General features: G+C 39.5%; 1 protein-coding gene across 7 annotated transcripts in view; it reads right to left on the minus strand.

The window, feature by feature from the left end:
* Positions 1–23,083, minus strand: part of RAPGEF4 (Rap guanine nucleotide exchange factor 4) — a 282,236-nt gene that overhangs the window by 210,971 nt on the left and 48,182 nt on the right. For all 7 annotated transcript variants that reach the window (XM_055308182.1, XM_055308181.1, XM_055308180.1 and 4 more), the window contains 2 exons: positions 21,192–21,280; positions 6,012–6,158 (listed from right to left, as the gene is read on the minus strand). In XM_055308182.1, coding sequence (XP_055164157.1) covers positions 6,012–6,158; positions 21,192–21,280 — 236 coding nt within the window. Of the gene's footprint in view, positions 1–6,011; positions 6,159–21,191; positions 21,281–23,083 lie in introns of those variants that run through there.

The raw sequence follows: 23,083 nt of genomic DNA on the forward strand, positions 1-23,083 counted from the left end.
GATGTTCTTCTGTTTTAAGTGTTCGGTGTTAATTTTTCTGACAGCCCAAGACAGACAGGAACATCAAGTCTATTCAAGCAGGAGCAGATGCCTCTGAGAAGTATATTATTCTAATAAGGTTTTTAAAGCACATCAGCAAAGACTAAGCTGCTGTTATTTCAATACTTCCTATTCTCATAGTGACTTGAAAGATTATTAACGGAAAAGGACTTTTTCTCCCTGCATAGTCCAAGAAGAGGCAGTGAATGGAAATAACTAAAAAGCTTTTCAGTCCCACAACTGCCAACATATCTGGTAGCATCAAGAAATAAAACTCTCTGGAAATCAGGGAATGGAGACAGACGTAAAAATATTTCTTCAAAGTATACATTCTCTTAGAAATATTCCTGCTTACAAATTGCATTCTTTTGCTAAGACAGCAGCATTCACTTATTTCTATTTCCTCATTTTACCATTCAATTTTATATCTCATAAAGCATGAAATAGATTTTTGGTCACTTAACAATATTTACTGAGGCCACAGACACATTTGGTGAATAAAGTCTCCTGTATCAATCATTACGTCTGACAATGGTTTTCTGACATGGGATCCCCTGGTTAGAATAAAATCACAATATATGCCAAAGAGTTTCTGGGCAACAATTACAGATAAGAAATCACTTTTATTACAGCATGGGTCAGACTATAAATTTAAAATACTGCTTTTATTTTTAGACTCTGTAGTTTTATTGCTGTCTTTAAGTTTCAAATGATTTATTCATAAATACGTATTATTATTATTTTGAACATGCTCAAACATTGCTCACAATGAAGGAAAGCTTCTGGCAAAATGATGTCCATGCAACTGGAACACAGCTAAACAGGTGGTAGACCACTAGTTCAAGGACCTCTCTCTCAGTAGTGTCTTTTATGAATTTGATTGAGAGTGGTTCTTGAATCTACTTCTGTGAATACACTAGACTCACCTCATCATTCAATTTCATGTTTTTGGAATATTCTATGTAAAGATGTCAAAACATGCTGTAAAGCTGAAAATATCTTCATACAGCATGATGTTAGATAGAAAGTCAACAAGAAAAGCAAAAAAAAAAAAAACTTTGTTGTGGTCATTTATAACCACGGGAAACCTTATCTTATATGTGCTGTGAAAAAAATTCTTGAAATTGGACAGTAAATCAGTTCTTTATTTAGTCCAAGAGCCACTAGCAATCATAAATGCTCACAGTCTTGGATCAAATATTAATAACTGACATAAAACTCACAAGCCTACCCTTAACTACTCTGCCATTTAACTTTTTCACTGAGGGTATGCAATGCCACTAGTGCCAAAGAGTTTAAATTATGGTTGTCTCAAGAACTAAACATGGTAGGCGCACCTGGGTGGCTCAGTTGGTTAAGTATCTGCCTTTGGCTCAGGTCATGATCCCAGGTACTGGGATCAAGCCCTGCATCCAGCTCCCTGCTCAGCGGGGAGTCCGCTTCTCCCCCTGCCTTTGTGTTTCCCCCTGCTTGTTTTCTCTCCTTCTCTCTCCCTGCCCCCCTATCAAATAAATAAAATCTTTTTCAAAAAAGAATTTTAAAAAACCCTAAACATAGCATTCCAAAACTTTTCAATTAATTTTCTTCTGAATAAAATTCAGAAACAAAACTATCTCGTGTCTCCTCTCCTCTTCCTTTCTCTCTTCATCCCCCATATTTACTGAAAAATGAGATGTTTTATACTCTGATTCATATATTTTATTAAGTTCTAAAACCACAGAGGTGTGAGAAGAGGGATGTATTATTGACCAACTCTGAATAAATTTATCATAACTCACTTGAGAAAACATGGCTTTGTTTTTAGGTGAAGCAACACAATGCTCTCAAATCTGACCATAAATTAGCAACTGAAACATGGAAGAAGAGGAGGAAAGAAAGCAGTTTTCATTAGGAAAGACAAAGGATACAAAGAAAAACATCAAGCTGCTTCCTCATTTACATCTTGGGGAATACTTTATTTGCTGTATTTGTAGAGGCTATTGAATAATGCTTCTGATTACATTGATGGGAATAACTTTTTAAAATACACAGGGTGCTATCAATTTAACTTACAGCATAATAGACAATATAAAGCAAGAGGTATCTGGGATGAAATTGAATAGGGTTTTTAAAATCTCACATGTAGTTCCCTGAGTGTGTTCTCTTCCTGCAGCGAACCGATGAAATTTCCCTTCTGTCAGGAAAGGAAGCAGGATTCCCTAGTTTTGTGTTGCCATTAAAGTCCCAAGTGTAAGATTTAAAATAGACTATTTGCTCAGCCTATTAAAGAGCTACTTTTAGACTGTGCTACCTGGTAGTGGCTACAGATCGTAATTCTTAAGAGTTAGTAGAAGTAACTCAGAATCCTGGTTGCTGGTCCTCGTGTTTTATCTTTCGGCCGCCTTAAGTGACAACAGGGCATAAATAAGGAGACAAAGCTAAGCAAGAGGGTGCTTGACATAAAATGGACCTACCGTGACATTCTTCAAAAGTAAGCAGTCAAATGAGATGAACATGCAATTTGAGACCCTAGACTCAGGGTATCTAATTTTTACTATTCCTAACCTATAGCCCAACACTGAGCTCCTTACCTTGCCAACAAGAGAGGCATTATCCAGCTTACCTTTTCGTTGTCTTCTTTCTACTACCTGACTGTTCAGGGAGGCTCCTACCTGAATCCTTCCCTACATAATCCTTTCCTTTTAATGTTTGGCTGGTCTAACTGAGATTTCGGCTGCCAGTGCAAGCTTGAATTTTAATTTTGCTAATGCGTATTATTTACTAGCGTAATAAACAGCTGAGTTATAAACTCTATTATCTGATGTAATCAAGGAATAGGTATTCTGAACATCAGATACTTCATAGCAGATCAGTCTTATAGATGTCATCAATGGACCACTCATTCAAATAGAAATAAAATCTATTTCATGATAATGATATATACTCTGAAATAATATTATGACTTGGTAGTTTCTTTTCTGTATTCTCCGAGTAGAACAGAAGCCCTTGCTGGACAGCAGGAGCTCAGCCAATCTTGTTTGCTGCTACGTCCATACGTGACACACAGGAGACACCCACTGAATATTTGTTGAAAAACGAATGGGAGAATAAACCTAAGTCAATCTTTTTAATTTAGAAGGTAATTTAGAATCTTATGACTTCTTAGCATTATCATGCAGTGTATATGCACAATTGCTCCCATTAATCAAGTTCTGACTAACACAGATTGCTAGATAATGGAGTTTCTTGCATTTTCATTTTGGCCAACTGTTAAAATGTTGACTGAACATGTAGTTTGCATTCTCTACTTAGTTACACGAACAAGCAAACAAAATAAGTATCTGACTAATCTCCTACTCACTGTGAGGTTCCAGTCCCCCACCTATAAAATAAGAAAGCAGACAAAAACTCCATCCATTCTTCTCAGCTCACTTAAGTCACTGGCAGAGGAGATCAGAAACCTGCTCTGAGGTTACAGATGAAGGGTTGGACCCACTGAGCTGCAGAATCACATGACAAATTTGGGATACCAAAGACCACCCTGAATATCAGTACCCCCATTTAGTAATTTCCCTTTAAGGGAAATATCTGTGGAAAACAGCCCTAAAACGTCTTCAAACGCAATCTAACTCCAGATCAAAATAAACTAATGCATCACCCGTAGTAAAGCATCCAGACATGACAAGCCTCCCAATGTACTCAGCATCACCTTTGACGTTTTCTTGCCAAAAGTGTTTGATTTGATCTCATCAAGCTTTTAGCACTAAGTTCCATTTATAGGAAACCCTGGGGTAGGGATACCATGGAGAAACAATCAAAACGAATCTTGAATTTGGGAGAAACTGACCCGGCCTTTTTAACAAGTCAATGCCACGGAGAAAAAGAGAGACAGAAGAGAGGAAAGGAGGGAGAGAGAAAGGGAAAGGGAGAGAGAGAGAGACAGACAGAGATATAACAACTAAATGTAGTATGTGTTCTTTATTTGAACCGGTTTGAAGTAAAACAAAAACAAAAGATTTATTGAATAAATATTTATTTATTTATTGGTATTTATGGGGAAATTTGAACTGTGGACTGGGTATTAGATATTAGGATATTTTTTTTAAAGATTTTATTTATTTATTCATGAGAGACATAGAGATAGAGAGACAGTTGGAGACACAGGCAGAGGGCAGGATCCACACAGGGAGCCCGAAGTGGGACTCCATCCCGGGTCTCCAGGTTCAGGCCCTGGGCTGATAGGCGGCGCTAAACCTCTGAGCCACTGGGGCTGCCCTAGATATTAGGATATTATCTTTAGTTTTGTAATGAAATAATGGTATTATGGGTATGTAGCAGAGTATTATCATTTTTTGGAGATTATGCTGAATACTAATGATAAAATGTCATAATGTATGTCATTTACATTAAAGTGGTTCAGAAAAAAAAAAAAAGGATGAAGGAACTATGGCCAACTGCTAGCAACTGCCAAACTAAATGGGGATGTTTGGGTGTTCAATGTATTATCCTTTTGGATTTCCTGTATGTTTGACAATTTTTCTAATGATAAATGTTTTCAAAATGTTCACAGGTAGCAACTTCTCAGGAACTTCCCTCACAGTACTGAGGGCTCTTAATTAAAATAAAATCTTAAATATCCTCCACAGGCAACTTGAAAAAGTCAGAACAGACAAAAGCAGTCATAATGACATACATCACAGGTGGAAATCATTTCTGTTCTTAAACCAGTTTTCCAAATTTTCTTTTTTGGAAAAGACTTTTTCAGTTTACCTTTTAAACATGAAAGATCTGGGGGGGAAAAAAAAAGACTTATTTGCCTCAAGCTTGGTCCCTTTTAATTGACAGGAAACCGTTCCACACATACCTCATGCAAACCTACGTTAGCTTTGCCTCCCTAAAACTAGCTTTTGTCTCTGAACTTTACAGAGCAGTTGGAGCTCTTTAATATTTTCTAAGAGGAACATTTCAAACAAGCAACCCCGCAATTTATTCACTACTGCCAAGAATAAAAGTAACAGGTTTCACCACCAAGGCCTTCCAAGGCTTTGCAGGACTTTTAAGGCAAAGCATCACTCATTCACCTGCAGGTTTGCTCTCTTAATGCATCTGTCATTTGTTTGGCTCTGGAGGAAACTATTTGATTACACAAAATTCTTTTTAGATCAAGTTTAAAATCTTAGCCACACCGGGACAAGTTGCAAAGCCTGCCAGCTCGATGGGTTGACACTTGGACATACTGAGCCAAGGACAAAGATAAGGAACAACCACAGGTTAAAATCAGAAGCTTGCAGAACTGAAAAGGAATGAGTGTAAAAGATGCAAGGCTTAGCCGGGCCTTTCTAAGTGCTCCACTTGCCATTACTGCATATAAGATGATTTATTCCCCCTACTTCTTGTAAATGAGTACAGTACCCTAAGGGGTACTGGTAAGCAGTGGTAAATGCAAAAGCCACCAGCACTGGTTGCATCCATCCACTGCTGTGCCACCTATGCATTTTGAAGTTGGCAAGTAACCAGACATCTTTATGTCCCTCATTTCCCATACCTTATTACTGGGCCCATCATTTTTAAAAGCATTTAAATGAAGCAGATGTTAACCCCATTCATTCCACTTTACCAGGGAACATGTCAACGATGATTTTTAAAATGCAAAAGAAAATGTCAAAGTATTTTGTTCTCTGGTTAAGAATACATCTGTGGAATAGGAGGGAGGAAATACATAAAACACTCTATGGTCATTCAAGAAATAATTATAAGGTATGTCAAACTACAGAAAATTGAGCAAGCACTAAATTAAAAACAAAGGGGGGGGATGTCTTGTGTCAAAATGGCTTTTTCACTCACTCATTTCAAAAACAAGTTTTGAAAATTAAATTCCATCTACTGGCTCAGAACAGAACACATTAAGGCTTGACTGTAATGCCATTATCCATGTGGCAGTTCCCTTTCTTTTCTGCAACTACATTAATTGACAAAGAAGCCTTGGGGCTCACCTCCCATAGAGCCTTGAAGTCCTTCTGCTCGATGCGGAGCAGTTCACTGCTCTCTCTGGTAACGATGGTCGCATGGCGGGGTGTGTTGTCCAGAATGGACTCTCCAAAGGCCGTCCCAATTCCCAGAGTACAGATGGTCACTGCATCCTGAGAATCCCAAAACTTGGTCATTAGAAAATTAAACATTTAACCGATATGGGTGAGTTGTCTTTTCTTTGAATTTAAGTATACTTTATACTAAATAAAGCAGTTGATTTAATTGCACAGTTCAACCAGTTTTGATAATCTATACATCTGTCTCATCACCAACAAAATCCAGACATACAACATTTCCTATCACCCCAAAATTCCCCTTGGTATTTCTCAGTCAAGACCCTTCCTTCTGAGGTAATGAGTATTCTGGTTTCTTTCACCATAAAGGGTTTGGCTGTTTTCAAAACTTCTTGTAAAAGGAGTCAGACAGTACGCCCTCTTTGGTGTCTGGCTTCTTTTGCTCAACACATCTGTAAGTTTCATCCACGTTGTTGCATGGATCAGTAATTTTTTTCTCCTTTTACTGACAAGTAATTTTCCATTGTGTTGATATGCTACAATTTGCTTATCCGTTGTCCTGTTGGTGAACATTTGGGCTGATCCCAGTTTAGAGATATTATGAATAAGGCTGCTAGCAGTAACCTTGTTCAAGTCTTTTTGTGGACAGTATTATCTTTTTAGAGGATAATTCACTGTTTTAAGAGAAAAGGGGGGAATCTTTTGAAAACAAAGAGGTTTTAGTGAGAGGATGCAGTTATAATATTCAATAGGTAACGGGAAATTGGGATGCTGTGCTGTCAGCCTGCTTTGAAGAGATGAGGAAACTTGAGGGTCGAGGCACCTGATTAACATGGCCCTACTTCACACAAACAGTTAAGTAATGCAGTCAGACTCTAATCAGGGTTCTTGGACTGTCAACTCCAAGCTTTTTGTATTGTGCTGCCTCCTGCAGCCACAACAGAGTAAAAACATCTTCAGATGAAGTACAGTGTGGCTAGTTCATAAAATGCCATGAATCAATGATTTAAAAGTTTCTTATGTTATACTAAGAAAGATCATTTCCAATCTGCATGCGACATTGGTGATGATATTCACATTTAATCCTAACTAGTTTCAAATAATACAAATAGCCCCTCCAAGTCACCTGGACATTAATTTTGCAGGGCATTATCAACTAAAGGAGATACACAAGGGTAGTCCTCTGAGTTAGAAAGCACAGTTTTCCTTTCATGCATCTAATACACGATAATAGGCAAATGTTATTAAGATCAACTTAGTGACTCTGTAATCACATTACTAAGACAAATGCCCATAAGAATCCAGTTCCTTGAACCATAGCAAATTGCTTCTGCCCAGATATTACCATATAAAATTGTGTTCAGGAAAATAAAATCAATAATATCTCAGAAAAGAATGAAAGATTGGGAGGAAATGTAAGGAGAGCTTGCTAATAAATTTTCCAGAGAGGCAGCTGTAAACAAATTCAGTCAGAGAAGTCAGATATTTCCCCAGAACTGTACTATCAATATTCAGTGAGTCCAGTGCCTCTGAGTAATTTTCAAATTCTAGTAAAAGCACAGAAGGGATTATGATAAATCACATACTTCCATAAATTCTCTAGAATATCAGGTTCCCTTGAAAATCCCACTTGCCTACTTTCTTATCTGGATCCTTCAGAAAGGATTCTTTTACCTAATTTGTACTTTCTAGTGTAAAATTCTATTTTAAAACTTGACAGGATGGCCCATTAATGTTAGTCCTGCCACCGTCCACAGAGTTTAAATATCTAATGTTATCTGCAAAGTATAATGCAAAAGAACTAAGATGATCTGTTATTTGTGATCTAGTTGTAGATTTTTTGTGGATTAAACTCTCTCCTCTCTCCCCTCTTATCTCTATGTAGTTTGTCCCTGAAAGGTATACAAAGAAAGATGTAGGCTGTGAAAATCATATGAGCCCGGCTTTTTGCTAGTGACAGCTCTTGTGATGGACAAAAGATTGAAAGTATTCTTGGCTCTCCCCTGGAGTTTAACATTACCTGTGCATTACACATCTACATAGCTGCCAGTGCAGGTCACACGTCAGGACCTCTGCAAGGAGACACGCCCAGCCTCGGCCCTTTGATGGAGCGTCTTGGCTCATTTCCAGTATCCCTTGCTTTCCCACCAGAACTGAGTGTGGGAGCTGTCCTTCCCACATTTCCTCCTTCATACGTGATCCTCTTAAGTTTTTGTTTGCTTGTTTTTTTTAAGATTTTCTTTATTTATTTGAGCCAGAGAGAGAGAGCACAGACAGGGGGAGGAACCAAGGGAGAGGAAGAAGCAGGCTCCCTCCTGAGCAGGGAACCTGATGTGGGACTTGATCCCAGGGCCCTGAGATCATGACTTGAGCTGAAGGCAGACATTCAACCCACTGAGCCACCCAGCACCCAGGTGATCCTCTTAAGTTGAAGGAGGAGGAATCACAAACACAAGATAGGATCTTGAAATTAGGACTGGAAACCCTCGCCTGAAAGGAGTATTACTTCTAGGTTCAAACTTAACTTTCTACAGACTCAGTATTTTTAGGACAAATGTACTAATCTAAAGATTTATCACTACCTTTATGGTCCATCAGTGCTATTTTTTTGAATCCCAGGCAGGGCGTTGCGATGTGCTAAGAAGAGAATTACCAAAAAAGAGAAATTTGCATTCCAGTGTTCTCTCGTTTAGCAGAACCAAGATAGGTTGCTCAGTATGTACACTGGAAGGCAGGATAAATTTGAGTCATTGTGGTGGAAGCATTCTTACTTTGAACCACCTAACATCTAACCAGGTCCCTATGGTCAGAATTCCAAGTCTGGACCAATGCATGTAGGTGTAACATACGCCTTTGCCTGGGGCCAAAGTGTCCATTTCTAAATGTAGTATTACTGTTTCTTTAAGGTTTACACATACTCTGGAGATCTGCTCATGTCTCCATACTTATTTAATAGAGACTATTCAAACTGTTTTATTTTCTGCTCATTCGCAGATGAATGTGCAGAAAGGCCACCTCAGGAAAATATTTACAGTGACACAGAAGCGGAAGAAACTGGTCAGCACCTGCTCAGGGAATATAAAACATTAACAACAGCAAAGAAATGTTCCACTTTGTGATAAGATGGCAATTTAGGATTTTTCAAATATGAAATGTAGATTTAAAACCTTGGAGTACCTGGGTGGCTCAGTCAGTTAAGTGTCTGCCTTCGGTTTGGGTCATGATCCCAGGGTCCTGGGATCAAGCCCAGTGTCAGGCTCCTCGCTCCTCGGAGAGTCTGCTTCTCCCTCTCCCTCTGCTGCTCCCTCTGCTTGTGCTCTCTCACTCTCGAGTAAATAAAATATTTTAAAAAATTAAAAAATAAAATCTTGAATGTCTTCAACACAGGAAGGTAAGTTTAACAGATGCTGCTGGAGTCCTACCAGACTCCTTCCTCCCACTTTTGACCTCACCCCACCCCCCAAGTCATGATAGCTTTCTGGACAGTTGCCATATACACATGTGGCTTCCTTCCTCAGGTATTGGCATTGCCCCACCTGAGAACAGAGTACTGTGCAGTCAATGCCTGTAAAGGCCAACTTCCATGAAAGAGGCATGGGAGTAGGAAGATAAATACCCCAGCTTCCTAACCCTACATGGTTTCTTAGATGGTTGCCTGAAAAGAGTGAGCCCAGTTGAAATCCTCTTAACATGCTTTATTGGCTGTCCTTCCATCCTTGTCTCACTTGCCCACTCCCTTACAAGGCCTCCTGGGGTCATCTTCAAGAAAACCACTTGCAACTAAATCCTATCTCTAGGTCAGCTTCTAGGGAAACCCAAAACAAGAGAGTGGGCTAGCCAGACATGGCTGTGTGAGTCCTAAATTGCACTGAGACCTTTGGGGAGGTGCTAGGCTGAACTTGCATTCTCAAAGGGACTTCTGTCATAGGGACAGACATCAGATTATCACTTAATTGCTTTGCAGCGCACACACAGTAAGTGTGATATCCATTGGGTTACCCATGGAAGGACTTCCTTGTGTTAGTAAAGCATGCTGGGTCTCTGTGGCCAATTCTATTATATAAGAGGGTTATGGACACTCAAAAAAAGAGTGACTGTGGCATGTCACTGACTTGTCATCTGCTTTCTTCCTCCCATCTGACACAACTCTCCCTTGCCTATCAGCCAACCTGATCCTCCTTCTCCTATCCTCTAAAACACTTAATTACCCACTTACCCTTAACACTATATATCCTATGGCAAGTCAGCATGCATGTGGATCTCCATGTGTGTGAGTAGAGTACCATGTGCCCTGCACTGGGCCAGGTGTCTTGACTGCGATGCCTTATTTATTCCTCACAACAGTTAAATGAGATAATGCATTTCAATTGTTTCACATACAGCCTGACTCCAAAGGAATGCATAATAAATTGTGGATATTCTTATTGATGGTAATATTAAAACAATCCTACAACATCATTGCTATTTCACAGGCTGAGGAAAATCAGGCCCCAGAGATGTTCAGGAATTTGTCCAGGAGCATGGCTTGAAAGTGGAAGAGTTAAGACTAGAACTAGTCAGTTTAACTACTTCTTCGTATACCTCTTCAATTATCATATAAAATTTAAGTACTGCTTGCTAAGACTCAGTAGGAAAGCCGATCAAAGTAATATTTAAGCCCACACAGATTTTTGTTTTCTCCAATCAGTCAATATATATAATTAAGTCCATATATTAAGTCCAAGTCTCCAGGAAAAGAGAAAACAGCACTGCTCCTCCTCTGGCCTTCCAATTCCAATACTGGGGTCCACTTGACCCTCACCTAGTAGATCAAATCCATGCCAGACTGGGACACCAAACCTCCTTCTCATTAGAAGAAATGTAAACTATCATGATTTTTCCCACTCTTCCTGTGACCCAGTTCTAACAGAACAGGAGCTCTAACAGAGCTTCTGCCTCAGCTGGGGAAACTGAGTTTCTGTCTGCATCTCTTCCTTGGTAACCTGCCAGGTATCTTAATTATTTTCAAAATGGCCAACCGCCTGGTTCCGACAACCCTCCCTGGGCCCCAGTGCCTCTCCTGCACCCGCCTGTGGCCAGGTCTGTTTTTCAGCACACCAAGCTGCCCATGTCCATTGCTGGGCCTGTTTCCTGACTCTGCCCGTCATGTTACCACTAGTTAGACCTACTCAACCCTTCACCCTACCAACCCGGGGCCCATGCAGCAACAACGTTTAGCTTCCTCCCATGTCCATGCCCTCTGGACAGCTCTGCCTCCCTCCACCATGAGTGGTCTCCAGTTCCCAGCTCTCCTCCTCTACCCAGCTAAGCACCAATTGAAATCACGAACATTATGTGGGTAAAGGATGTGTTTCAGTGGGATAGGCAGCGTCTCCTTATCTCCATTCATACAAGTAGGTGTCAAGCAAGTTTACAAACATGCCAACAAAGCCACCCTGATGGAAGGCAGGGGATATTCAGCAAAGGATATACACCCAGAGGCAACCTAAGTCAGAACACTCCAGCCTTGGTGGGGGAAATCCCCTGGAGGCAGTGAGTGAGAAAAGCATAGCCTGTAGACCTAGATTCAAATGGAATATTACTCAGCCATTAGAAACGACAAATACCCACCATTTGCTTCAACGTGGATGGAACTGGAGGGTATTATGCTGAGTGAAGTAAGTCAATCGGAGAAGGACAAACAGTGTATGTTCTCATTCATTTGGGGAATATGAATAATAGTGAAGGGGAATATAAGGGAAGGGAGAAGAAATGTGTGGGAGATATCAGAAAGGGACACAGAACATAAAGACTTCTAACTCTGGGAAATGAACTAGGGGTGGTGGAAGGGGAGGAGGGCGGGGGGTGGGGGTGAATGGGTGACGGGCACGGAGGGGGACACTTGACGGGATGAGCACTGGGTGTTATTCTGTATGTTGGTAAATTGAACACCAATAAAAATTAATTTATTAAAAAAAAAACAAAGTAAAAAGAATATTCAACTCTCAAAAAAAAAAATTCTTCTCTGCTAATTACTGATCTTATGGCTTTGGATAGAATGATCCCAGAAATTTCAATATCTTCATTTATGAAATGGGCACAATTTTTCTTATAAGATTATCAGTAGGACTCAATATAAATAAAATAATATATAGACAGGTTCCTGGCACACAGTAGATGCCCCATAAATAATGGAAAAGATTATTTCTGACTTAGTCATATTTATATACATGTATAGGTTAACTATATTTCTAAAAAGCAAATTATATTTTTCTATTATCTAAAGAACAGAGAATCTCTAGATTCATTTTGTGTTAATGTTCAATTAACGATGGTTCTTCAACACTTAAATTCCAAGTTTCTCTGTCTCCCAGTCTGGATGTCAAGTGGTTTGAATGATCTGCAAAACACTTCAGCTCTCTAGGGGAGCTTGTATTCAAAGGAACTCTTCTGACGAATCCTGCTGTAAATCAAAGAATCCTTTTGTGCTGCTACTAATCACCCCTTAATTTGTCTGCTTTGTACATCTGAATTATGATATACTAGGTGTTCTTAAAGCAGGCATTCTCATATGAAGCATTTTATTTGTCTGTTGCATTATAAACATTGCTACTCTATGAAAATAGGAATGGTGTTAAGAAAGCCAATGGCTATGTATCACTGATATCTGAGTTAATAAATAAGTGCCTTACAAATGTCTATACACATCTGCTGAAATTCAACTTATACAAGTTACAATCTGACGAAATTTGAAATAACTAACAATCAACAAAATAGGCATACGAATTCTCTGAGATAAGTACATCAAGATTTTTTAACACTCCTGTAACTTCTAGGGATATCAGATTTTTTTTAGTAAGCATATTTAAATCATTTCCATATTAACGGCTCAAGAAAAGTTAACTGTCTCATAGCATATTTATTGTTTTGGCCACATGCTGGGTTTAACATCAAGGAACAAATTGGTCTTTTAGTGTGTAGATCCTGAAACATAAATTCTTACAAAGTAATATTTTGACAATTTTTATTTTAGGACTATAGGAAATACTTGCCATTAGGTTTGGTAGTGCTTGGGTTTATTTCATGAGTTTGAATTTAGTACTGGAATTTATTGAGTGCTCCAAGTTGTTTATTAAAATATTAAAATTTAATGTTACTTAATCTCTGAATTTCTCAATTGTATGTGCTGTCTAAAGAATTTATTGCCAAGCGTGAAGGCAAAATACTTCTAAGTCAAATGTGTTTTTTTGCTAACAGACAGCAAAGACAGGTTTGTTCCTTTCATAGCACTTCCCTGGAATCAGAGTATTAGACACAGCTTAACAAGATCAGACAAGCTGGCTGCAGGAAGTTTTTATGAGAATGGACTAGCATTATTAGCCTTCTGATAACTGAATCAGAGGCCAGCTTCATTTAAGCAGAGAGAGCCAGTTTGTCCTGCACTGTGGCTCAATCTTGCATCCACCCAAAGAATTACATGGCAACAAAACTAACTATAGTACGTGGATGCTTCATGTAGGATGCTAAATAAACTCCTGATTGGTTCCTAACCAATAGCATGACCTGAGCAGACAAGTTGTAAGAGATTACAAACAACGACGACAGAGTTGGCAGCTTTCACGTTTCATGGGCTCATTAAATGTGTTCAGAAAATGTTCCCTAATGGCAGTTATGTTCTCCGTCTGAAAACAGTGGGGTGAAATCAGAGTAAATGAGAGCACCCGGACAGCCTAAGACAGAATGACAGAGAGAGATAGAGAGAGCCACATGATAGACATACTTGTCCTTCAAATTTCATAACCAAAAATGCAATAACACTTAAAAACATTTTTGTAGAGACAAAGAGAGGGTAAATAAAAGCACATTTTATTTGGGGAGAAGTACCAGTAAGAGACTGTTTTCCAAAACTGAACCAAAAATTGCCAGAGAATATCACAGAGGCTGATGAGAGGGTGGATAACATGCAAGTGCCAACAGCAGCCAGGATTCTCTGATCTCACGGAATGGTTGAACAATATTGATGGTTGAAGTCTTGCCATTCCAATACTGTGAACATTTCCTGCTTTCTCTATGCTAGCATTGCCCTCTTGTGATAAAATGGGAACACTGCAGGCATCACAACCAGCAGCACTCCACTCTTGGGGCAACAAATGTTTCCTTCTGGAATTAGTAAAATAAAGTACCAGAACCCCTGCTATATTGCAAGCTTTGCATTAAGTGGATTATAGACATTAATTTATTTAAGGTAGGAATAATTATTTCCAGTTTATAGGTAATCTAACTTGCCTGAGGTCACACAGCCAAGAAATAGCAGATAGGATTTCAAAAGAGGTTTAATTTTTTAATCACTGTTGCATTAGGTAAACACACTTTAAATAAGCATCTGTGTCAGAGATGTAGAAGTTTTAATGAACTGATACACCATCTTATTCTCTGTTTTGTAGCATGAATTTTGAGTCACTAAGTAGCCATGAGAAATTCTTTCACATGACTGGAAAAATACACTTTTTGGGTGCAAACATTAATTATTAAACCTTATATATTTCTAGGATTTAAATATTTGCCACTATGCCAAAAAAAAGCCATTCATTTATAAAATCTGCAGAGAAAAACAGGACCTTGTCTCTCCTTTTCTTTCTGAAACACACATACACACAGATGATTGCCTATTCATTGTTTTTAAGTTTACTACTTGTGTAAAACTTGTTCCAATGTTCACTTCTCACTCTAAATCCATTCAAATATCAATGAGAAAAGAGCACACCCATAGCATTATTCATTCTAGTGGGAACATAAACTCTCTTTTAGGCCATTAAGTTAAATAGGTACCCAAGACAGGCACACTCTTGAGCACAAGAGTTCAGCTGTGGGTGTCTGAAGGCGTTGTGTCCCGGTTAGACTTAGGTAAGACTGCGTGTGGGGACAGGTATCAGTGGGAACTGGGAGGATTAATCCTTGATAGGATTTGTGCTGCCAAGTCGAAATCTATATGAGCATGTGACCAGTTGGGATACTGTAGGTTAGTGGTGGGTTCTGGGGTAGGTCCCTTTGCCAAGAATTCTGAGTTTCAAGGGGTCAGACAAAGAATGGCCAAGGCAGGAAAAACACCTGGAAAGTGGAAGAGGTGCCTCTAACAATTACATAGGGGCATACGGTACAAGTGTTTGGGGAGTAGGTTTTGTTTATAGATTAGTAAGCAATAGAATTTATAGGAAGATACTTCCAAGGATAGCAGTCTTTAAAAGTTCATCAAAATAACAGGAACAGAATAGTCTATATATTTCCCAGAATTTTCGGTACAAACATAGTTTCAACATAGTTTTTGAAGTTTCCTTTCAAAGCAAAGGAAATGAAAGCAATGTAGCACCAGCTACTCAGGGAAGGCCTCTGAGAGGTAGGGCCCGTTATCTCTGTCTTCATGCAGAGACTTTTGTCTCTCCCCTCCAGTCCACGCTTGAAGCCTCCTCCGACTGGGGGGACTCACCCGAAGGGAAAATAGGGAAGCAGGACAGTGTTGCCTTGGGGCTCTGATGGAAAGGCCTGTGTGCGGAGAGAAGTTGCTTCTAATCAGCACTCAGTAGGATTTTTATACCACTGTCGGATATGTCCTGAGTCAGGCGCAGACCTGCAGGGTGAGACAAAATCATGCCTCCCCAGCTGGCAGACTTGTGGTTTCTAAAGTGACTGGGTGGGCCCGCTCCAGGCAAAACTTGGAGGTGAGCCATCCTTGCTCCCCGCAGTTCAACGGCTTTCTATCTCTATCCTCTCCTCTCAGGAAAGGGTCTGAAGTTTATATTACCTACCACTCAGTGGAGTGTTTATATTTTAATATTTTTCCCAAATGTGGAATCCACAGCTTTCTTGGTCAGAATCTTAGTTAGGTAGGCACAATCCAAGGGAGCAAAGAAGGATCTATACACCACCACCACCCACAGACACTAGAGGCACTGGGGAGCAGGGGCCCTTTAAAGACCCTTTACAGACACCCAGGCAAATGGCCAAACATGCTGGCTAAAGGGAAGGATGTCAAGAGCAGGGCACTACACTGGGTAAAGAAGTCTTGCTGATTTCCAGCTCTACGGGTCACCACTGTGTCATCTTCAGCAGACCACTCATTCAACTGGGACTTGAGCAAGATACAACACAGTTGGGTCTGTCTACTAGGGTGGCTCAAACAAAACAATGTAAGTGAAATGCTTTCTAAATGATGAGAGTTATTACTACTATGCTCGTAGCATGCCACCAATGAGATGTAAGTGTGACCCCCAACCTAGAGTTCAAAGAATTCAAGAAGAATCTGACCTAGCAATCATAAAGAAGGCAAGCTCTGTTTTCTTAACCTAGTAAGCAAAAAGGTATAGGGGAATGATGAAAACAGAGAAGAAGTAGTATTATATTAAAACAGGCAGAAAGAGAGTATGAATTTACGAGCCAAATAAAATATTTATGCCTTTTGTATTCTTCAAATTTATGTGAAATTATATCTTCCTATCTCCATATAAAAGAAATAGAGTGATTTTGCTCAGAAAAAAATTCCATCAAATCAAGAATGCCTAATAAGTGTATGACATAAAAATACTATATCAGAATCTATGAAGCATTTTTTTTTTCTTATGTGCTCCTTACTTCAATTAGTGGCATCACCATCTACCTCTTCATTCAAATCAGGATACTCACTTTCCCTCAGCCCTCATACATTCCATCAACACAAATGCTAATCCTGTCACCTCCACTTTGTACACAGTGCCTTAATCTCCCCCCCACCCCCATCATCCGTATGTATCTATCCCACCCTCTAACGCAGAAACCTTTTGAACGGATGAGCCATGCTCATTTAACTCATGATCTAAAAGGTGGAAGGAGGGCCCCGCACCCCAGCGGCAGCCAAACAGAGTGTGAGAAGTGGGCCTTCCCCAACAGCATGTCTCATGTGGAGCAAACACCTGTAAGATGGGCCTGGAGGTGAGAGATGTGGAGCTCTGAGCTGGAATCAGGCCAGTGGTTGCAGGAGCTACAGGGGGAAAGCTTCTCCCCACATCCATTATTACTTCTGGTTAGCACCTGTACAACCATAATGGTCAAGAACTTGAGCCCCAGAATCATGGAGAACTGGCTCAGATACCCAATGGCTGTGTGACCTTTATTTAGCGTCTACCTCTAAGATGACACTAATAATAGCACCAAACCAGGAAGGGCCAATTGTAGTTGAGTAGCCAACAAAATAATGCTTGAGAAGTGCTTTTCACACAACTACCTGTAGTGGGTGCTCCATTACCATGGTCTACGTCCACCATTCTGGCTCAGCTAATACCCTACTGAGAGTATCAGAGGGTATTTCTGAAACTCAGAGACAGGTTTGGGAATTTATCACAAGCATCTTTGACTTCTGACTCTCAGATGAAAAGAAAGGCACACAGGTCAGGGAGAGACTTGAATGAAAATGGAGGGGCAGGCTAGCAACAGCCCTACTCACTTTGAAAGATTTCACTCTTCTGTGCTGTTACCTCTTTTCTCTTTCCTTAATTTGCTTTTAGTCTCTTTTAACTTTTCTTCTTTTTCTTCTACTACTGCCCTGCTTCCCTTTTTTTTCTGTGTGAACAACAGGAAGAACATGAAATTTGGAGTATGTCAGACCTGAATTCAGATCTTCATTTGGCCATGCACATTTGTGTGGCCCGGGGAAAGTGATGCCTCATGTCTCTGAGCCTTGTTTTCAAGCGCAGTTGTAAAATAGGACATGAATGCCTAGAAATGATACACACAGAACCCCTAACATGTAAGATACAAGGAAGGCACTTAGCAAAGTTGCTGCTGGTCTCTGAATTCTTAGTTAGCAATTGTAGGTATTTCCTTGCTTTCCTCCCATGGCCCATTACCCAAGCCCATTTCACTACCCACTGGGGTACCTGATGGTTAATTTTATGTGTCAACTTGGCTTAACTATGGTAACTAGTTGCTTAGTCAAACATTAGTCTACATTTTGCTGTAAACAATATCTTCAGATGTGTTTAACATGACTTCAACTGAAGCAGATTGTCCTCCATAATGTGGGTCAGTTTCATTCAATCACTTGAAGGATTTACTTAAAAGTAAGCATGTTTCCCTTGAGGTTTCCCAAAGAAGACAGAATTCTGCTTCCAGACTGCAATATGGGAAATCTGCCGGCATTTCCACCTTTCAGATTCAAGACTGCAGCATCAACTTTTCCCTGATCTCCAACCATTTGGCTTGCCATACAGATTTCAAACTTACCAACCTCCACAGTCACATGAGCCAATTCCTTAAAATAAATACCTATCTAGCTAGCTAGCTATCTCCCCATCTTCTATTTGTTCTACTTCTCTGGAGAATTCTGACTCATAGACAGTAGTATTCTGATTGGCTAACTCATCACCCTGATTTGGCCACATCCCCAGTGGGCAGAGATCCAGAGCCCATTACAAGGCCAGCACAGGTAGAAATGGCTTTTTTATTTCTCCCTGTCAAGCAACTTGCCATGGGAGGAGATCCGGCCATCTTGGTCATTCTTTTTAGCTTCCTCCTCCCATGTTGCTGCAACCATATCCTTCAAGTGACCAGTTCTGACTTCTCTCTGGAAGGTTGAAGGATATAGAAGTCAATGAGCTTTCTCTTGCATACATCTCAATGATATAAATGATATATCCAGAAAACCCTGGCTAGACAATACAGGGTGAAGTACACAGAGAAGGCAGTAAGCCAGCTTTAGTATAAAGCTAGAATTCCCAATAACTTAAGAGAAGACCAAGACCAAGCCCAGCTTAGGAAAGTTCTCAGCATAGGTCTGAGGTCAAAACCACGGCTGACATTAAAAGCTTGTTAAGATTTTAAAAATCCCACAGCTAACAACAGAGTATTACTCAGCTGTTCTTTGCTAGGACCCCATGGTGAGAGAGAATTAGTCCAGGGCAATATTCCAGGAGCACCTGGTCAAAAATTTGCTATTTTATTTGCTATTTTATTATATTTGCTATTTTAATACCATCAAAATCTCATGCCAGCTTTGAACATTTGATGTGTCGGCACATCTATGTTGATGTTATTTCTCATCCCTTAGGTACATCTGCTCTGCCTTTCTTCTTTTCTTCCTCCCTGTGCTCTCTTTCCCTTCTCACCTTTCTCCTCCTTAATTCTCATTTCCTCCCCTTTTCTCTGTTTCCTCACCTTCTCTTTTCAGTTCCTCTCCTCTATCATCACCCATCCAGGACCACCCAGAGGATCGAGGAGAATCATCCTCCACTAGGCCCTGTCTCCTCTGCACCTCCACACAGGTGACCTGGTCACAGTGAGCATCAGGAATAGTTCTGAGCAAGGAGCCTGAGGGTTCCCACCAGGACAGCAAGCAGTCTGCTGTGGAAGGTGTGCAGAGATAAGAGACATGGGGAAATGGGAAAAGATGACAAATAGCAGAGAGAGGGAAGTTGCAGGAGTCATCACATTTCTTTTCAGTCAAAGCACAGAGCAGGGCCTCAGAGTCTATGTTCAGGTGACTGACTTCTTGGGTTTCGGTCCTCTTTCCCCTAATTTCTAGATATGTTACTTGGGGCAAATTATTTAACCAGTCAGGGCCTCACTTCCTCCTCTGTAAAACAAGAACAGTAATATGACCTACTCTGTAGGGTTGTTGTGAGGGATAAAGGAGTAAACAAATACCTATTAGGTGCTTAGAACACTGCCCTGCACATGACAGATATCCAAGAACACTAGCTGTTCTCAGTTCCATTGAGTAACTGAGGCAGCTTACAAGAATAAGAATCACCTCTCACATTGGCCTTCTGAACTCTGGAGAAAACTGGCTCTGTGAGAGAGGGGAAGAGGGATAGTCCCAACAAGTTGAAAGGCACAAGTCCCAGGCCGTTTTCAATGGAACTTTCTATGCAGTGATGCACAGAAAAAGTATCTATGGGTTAAGCAGGACTTGGGCACTGGCCTGAGACTCTAACCATCCATAACAATGGGAATAACACTGGCAACCATATTCTAAACTCCAAATGCCCATTTACCAACAACCTTTGGGATACTTTTCCATTTTTAGATGGTTAACTGCCCATAACTCCAATATACACACATGTTCCTACAAAATTTAAATCCCAAATTTAGTGCATCATAAATGTTTCTCACATTTGAAGTGTGTTACATATGAAAATGGCTCAGAAGCACTGTCTTAAACATGGTATTTGGCTGCAGGCTATTTGTCTCTTTAACTGATTTATAAATTTATTTTTTATAATTATTTTTATTTTATAATTATCCAATTCCCTTCCCGTAGTTTTTATATGAATGCTGAATTCGCAGATAGAAAACTTGGGCCATTTTCAACTGAGGCTTGAAGGTGGCATTTAGAGATTTAAGGTTCTTGGCTCCGAAGTGAAAGTTCTGTACGTTTGGGCCCCATGGAAAAAGGATGAGCAAAGGTTACTGCAAATGTGAAAGGATTGTCTGAGTCCAATTTTAAATATTCACAAACACTGTGGGGGTAGGAGGAAGGAGACAAAATCAGTGTTATCTACTGGGATGCTAAGCTTCTCAGAGGTCATTAATGAAGATCAAGCAAGCAAGTTCCACACTTTGGAAAAAAAAAATATCTTATTGGTTCTTCCACATTTGAGAAGATAAGGCAGAGAAACAGTGAGAGATTTATAGGGAGACTGCATCAACCTCATTTCCCCTGCATCACTGCAGTGCCTCCAAGGCTGATAAGGATATCACTTCCAGGACAAAGGAAAGTAAGGATACCAGACGGAAGAACAATCTGAGGAAAAACCTAGAAAAACTTGATTTTCCCCTTTGTTTACATTTCAATTTATATGACAGCAATTTATCACATTGCAATTGAATCATTTGCATTTCCCAATAGATACCAAGCTCCCAGAAGACAAGCCTTGGGTTCCTGCACCTCATGTTCCAACACCTGTCACCATACTCAAACCATGGAAGATATGCAGTATGTATGTTTGTTGGGTGACTTAACAGAAGAATTCAACAAACCCTTGTCAAACTCCTTTCCTATGGAAAAGAGGGAAGGACTTTGAAAATGTAATTTTGATGGCATAAAAGATATAGGCCTCATGTGTCTTTAAAAATAATAATAATAAATCCTACTTAAAGAAAAAAAAGAATAAAGTATCTCACCTGGTGACTGCTGGTCTCAGACACTTTAACATCCAAAGACCCTGCCAGGACAGCATACCAGTTTGTTCCAATATCACCCTGGCGAAATACTGCAAAAGAAACGGTAAGGTAAATATACCAAATGTAAGTTGGTTTTACCATATGACCACTGATCATTATAAGCATGACCTGGATCTAGCAAAGCTCATCACCCTTCCTCTATCTGTTCTCATAAAAGCATGACATATTTCTCTTCTCCTCATCTGTCAACAGAGCTGTATCCTATTTATTCTATGAAGTAGAACTCTACTAAAAGGAACTCTTGGGGCACCTGAGTGGCTCAGTCAGTTGAGTGTCTGCCTTTGGCTCAGATCATGATCCTGGAGTATTGGGATCAAGTCCCATGTCAGACTTCTTGCTCAGCAGGGAGTCTGCTTCTACTTCTCCCTCCGCTCTTCCCTGTTTGTGTTCTCTCACACGTGCTCACTCTCTCTCTCAAATAAGTAAATTTTTAAAAATAAATAAGTAAATAAAGGAAACTCTTATATTTACAGAGTAGTATTAAGGGATGATAATCCTAAATGCTATAAGATCCTTTGAATTTAAGAAGAATTCATTGATGTTTTATGTAATTTATCTTACATACATTTCATGGTATTGTGATTCTTGGAAAATTATTACTCTAGACAGGGCACATATTAACAAGGTTAGTTGATTCAACAAAATACTAGTCTACAACCCCAGTTTCCTAAATCTACTTATATTAAAAGCAATGTATTTTTAGAATATAATGTCTCCTTTTAAGCTAAACAGCAAATGAGTAAGAAAAATAAAATCTGCTTTCAAAATTTTAACTAGTATTATCACTGCTTGTTTTCTTATATGTTTTGTAAATTCACTGCTTTTAGGCATTAGGCATTATCTACTCTTTGGAAATGACTCTCATTAGAAATTTCTGAACCTGATTTTGCTTTACTTTTGTACTCAGAGAGAAAACATTTAGATATTTATTTATTTATTTATTTTTATTTTTTTACATTTAGATATTTAGATAGAACTTTAGTTCTCATATCCTTACATTAAGACCAGTACTTTCGAAAATCATTCTGAAACACTGTTTCAAAAATCTCATACAAATCCAACTATCCTTTTAAATATTCTGGCTGAATAACTAGACTGAATGATCTGTTATTTTAAAATTCTTTTCACAATTAGAGTCAGAGATCAAGTGACTCAATTTAAATCACATGACAACTCAGTGGGACAGCTGAATTCTGGCAGGGCCAGTGCTCCTTGCATAAGAGTAAGCTCCTAGGAGCCATGATAATGATGACAAGCTGTTCTAAACTCCCAAGACATGCTGTGGAAAGATAAGAACAACAATGGCATCCTAGACAAGTGCAGTAATAAGCTTAAGATGAGAGACTGATGAGTTCATAGCCGGCCTTTCCAGTAACTCTGCTATTCCTAGCCTTTCTAAGTGATTTAGTTTGGCGTTATCATGAACTGCTTGGCCCCAAAAGACATTACCACTTGCCAATCAATTTTACATTACAAAATGAATCATGGAAGATTCATTTTGAAAATGGCCTTAGGAAACAGAAAATAGAGTCTCATCCCCAAATAATAAGGTTTCTGATTAAAAATAATAATAATAAAGTTTCTGATTATCAGTAAAAAATAAATGCCACTTTGAAAACAATATGTATCAATAATTTTTTAAATATAAGCATGACCAGGTTTGTGTGTACACATGTGGGAAGACATCTTGAAGGATACAAAATGTTAATAGCAATTTCTGAGTTGGGGGATTGTGATTTTTACTTTTGCTTGTCTTCCAAATTTTCTACAATAATGTTTGACAGTGTTGGTCTCCCACTCAGAATCATGCCCTTCTCTCCTCTTATCTAAGT

This window comes from Nyctereutes procyonoides, unplaced genomic scaffold (assembly GCF_905146905.1).
Source record: "Nyctereutes procyonoides isolate TBG_1078 unplaced genomic scaffold, NYPRO_anot_genome, whole genome shotgun sequence".
Taxonomy (NCBI): Eukaryota; Metazoa; Chordata; class Mammalia; order Carnivora; family Canidae; genus Nyctereutes; species Nyctereutes procyonoides.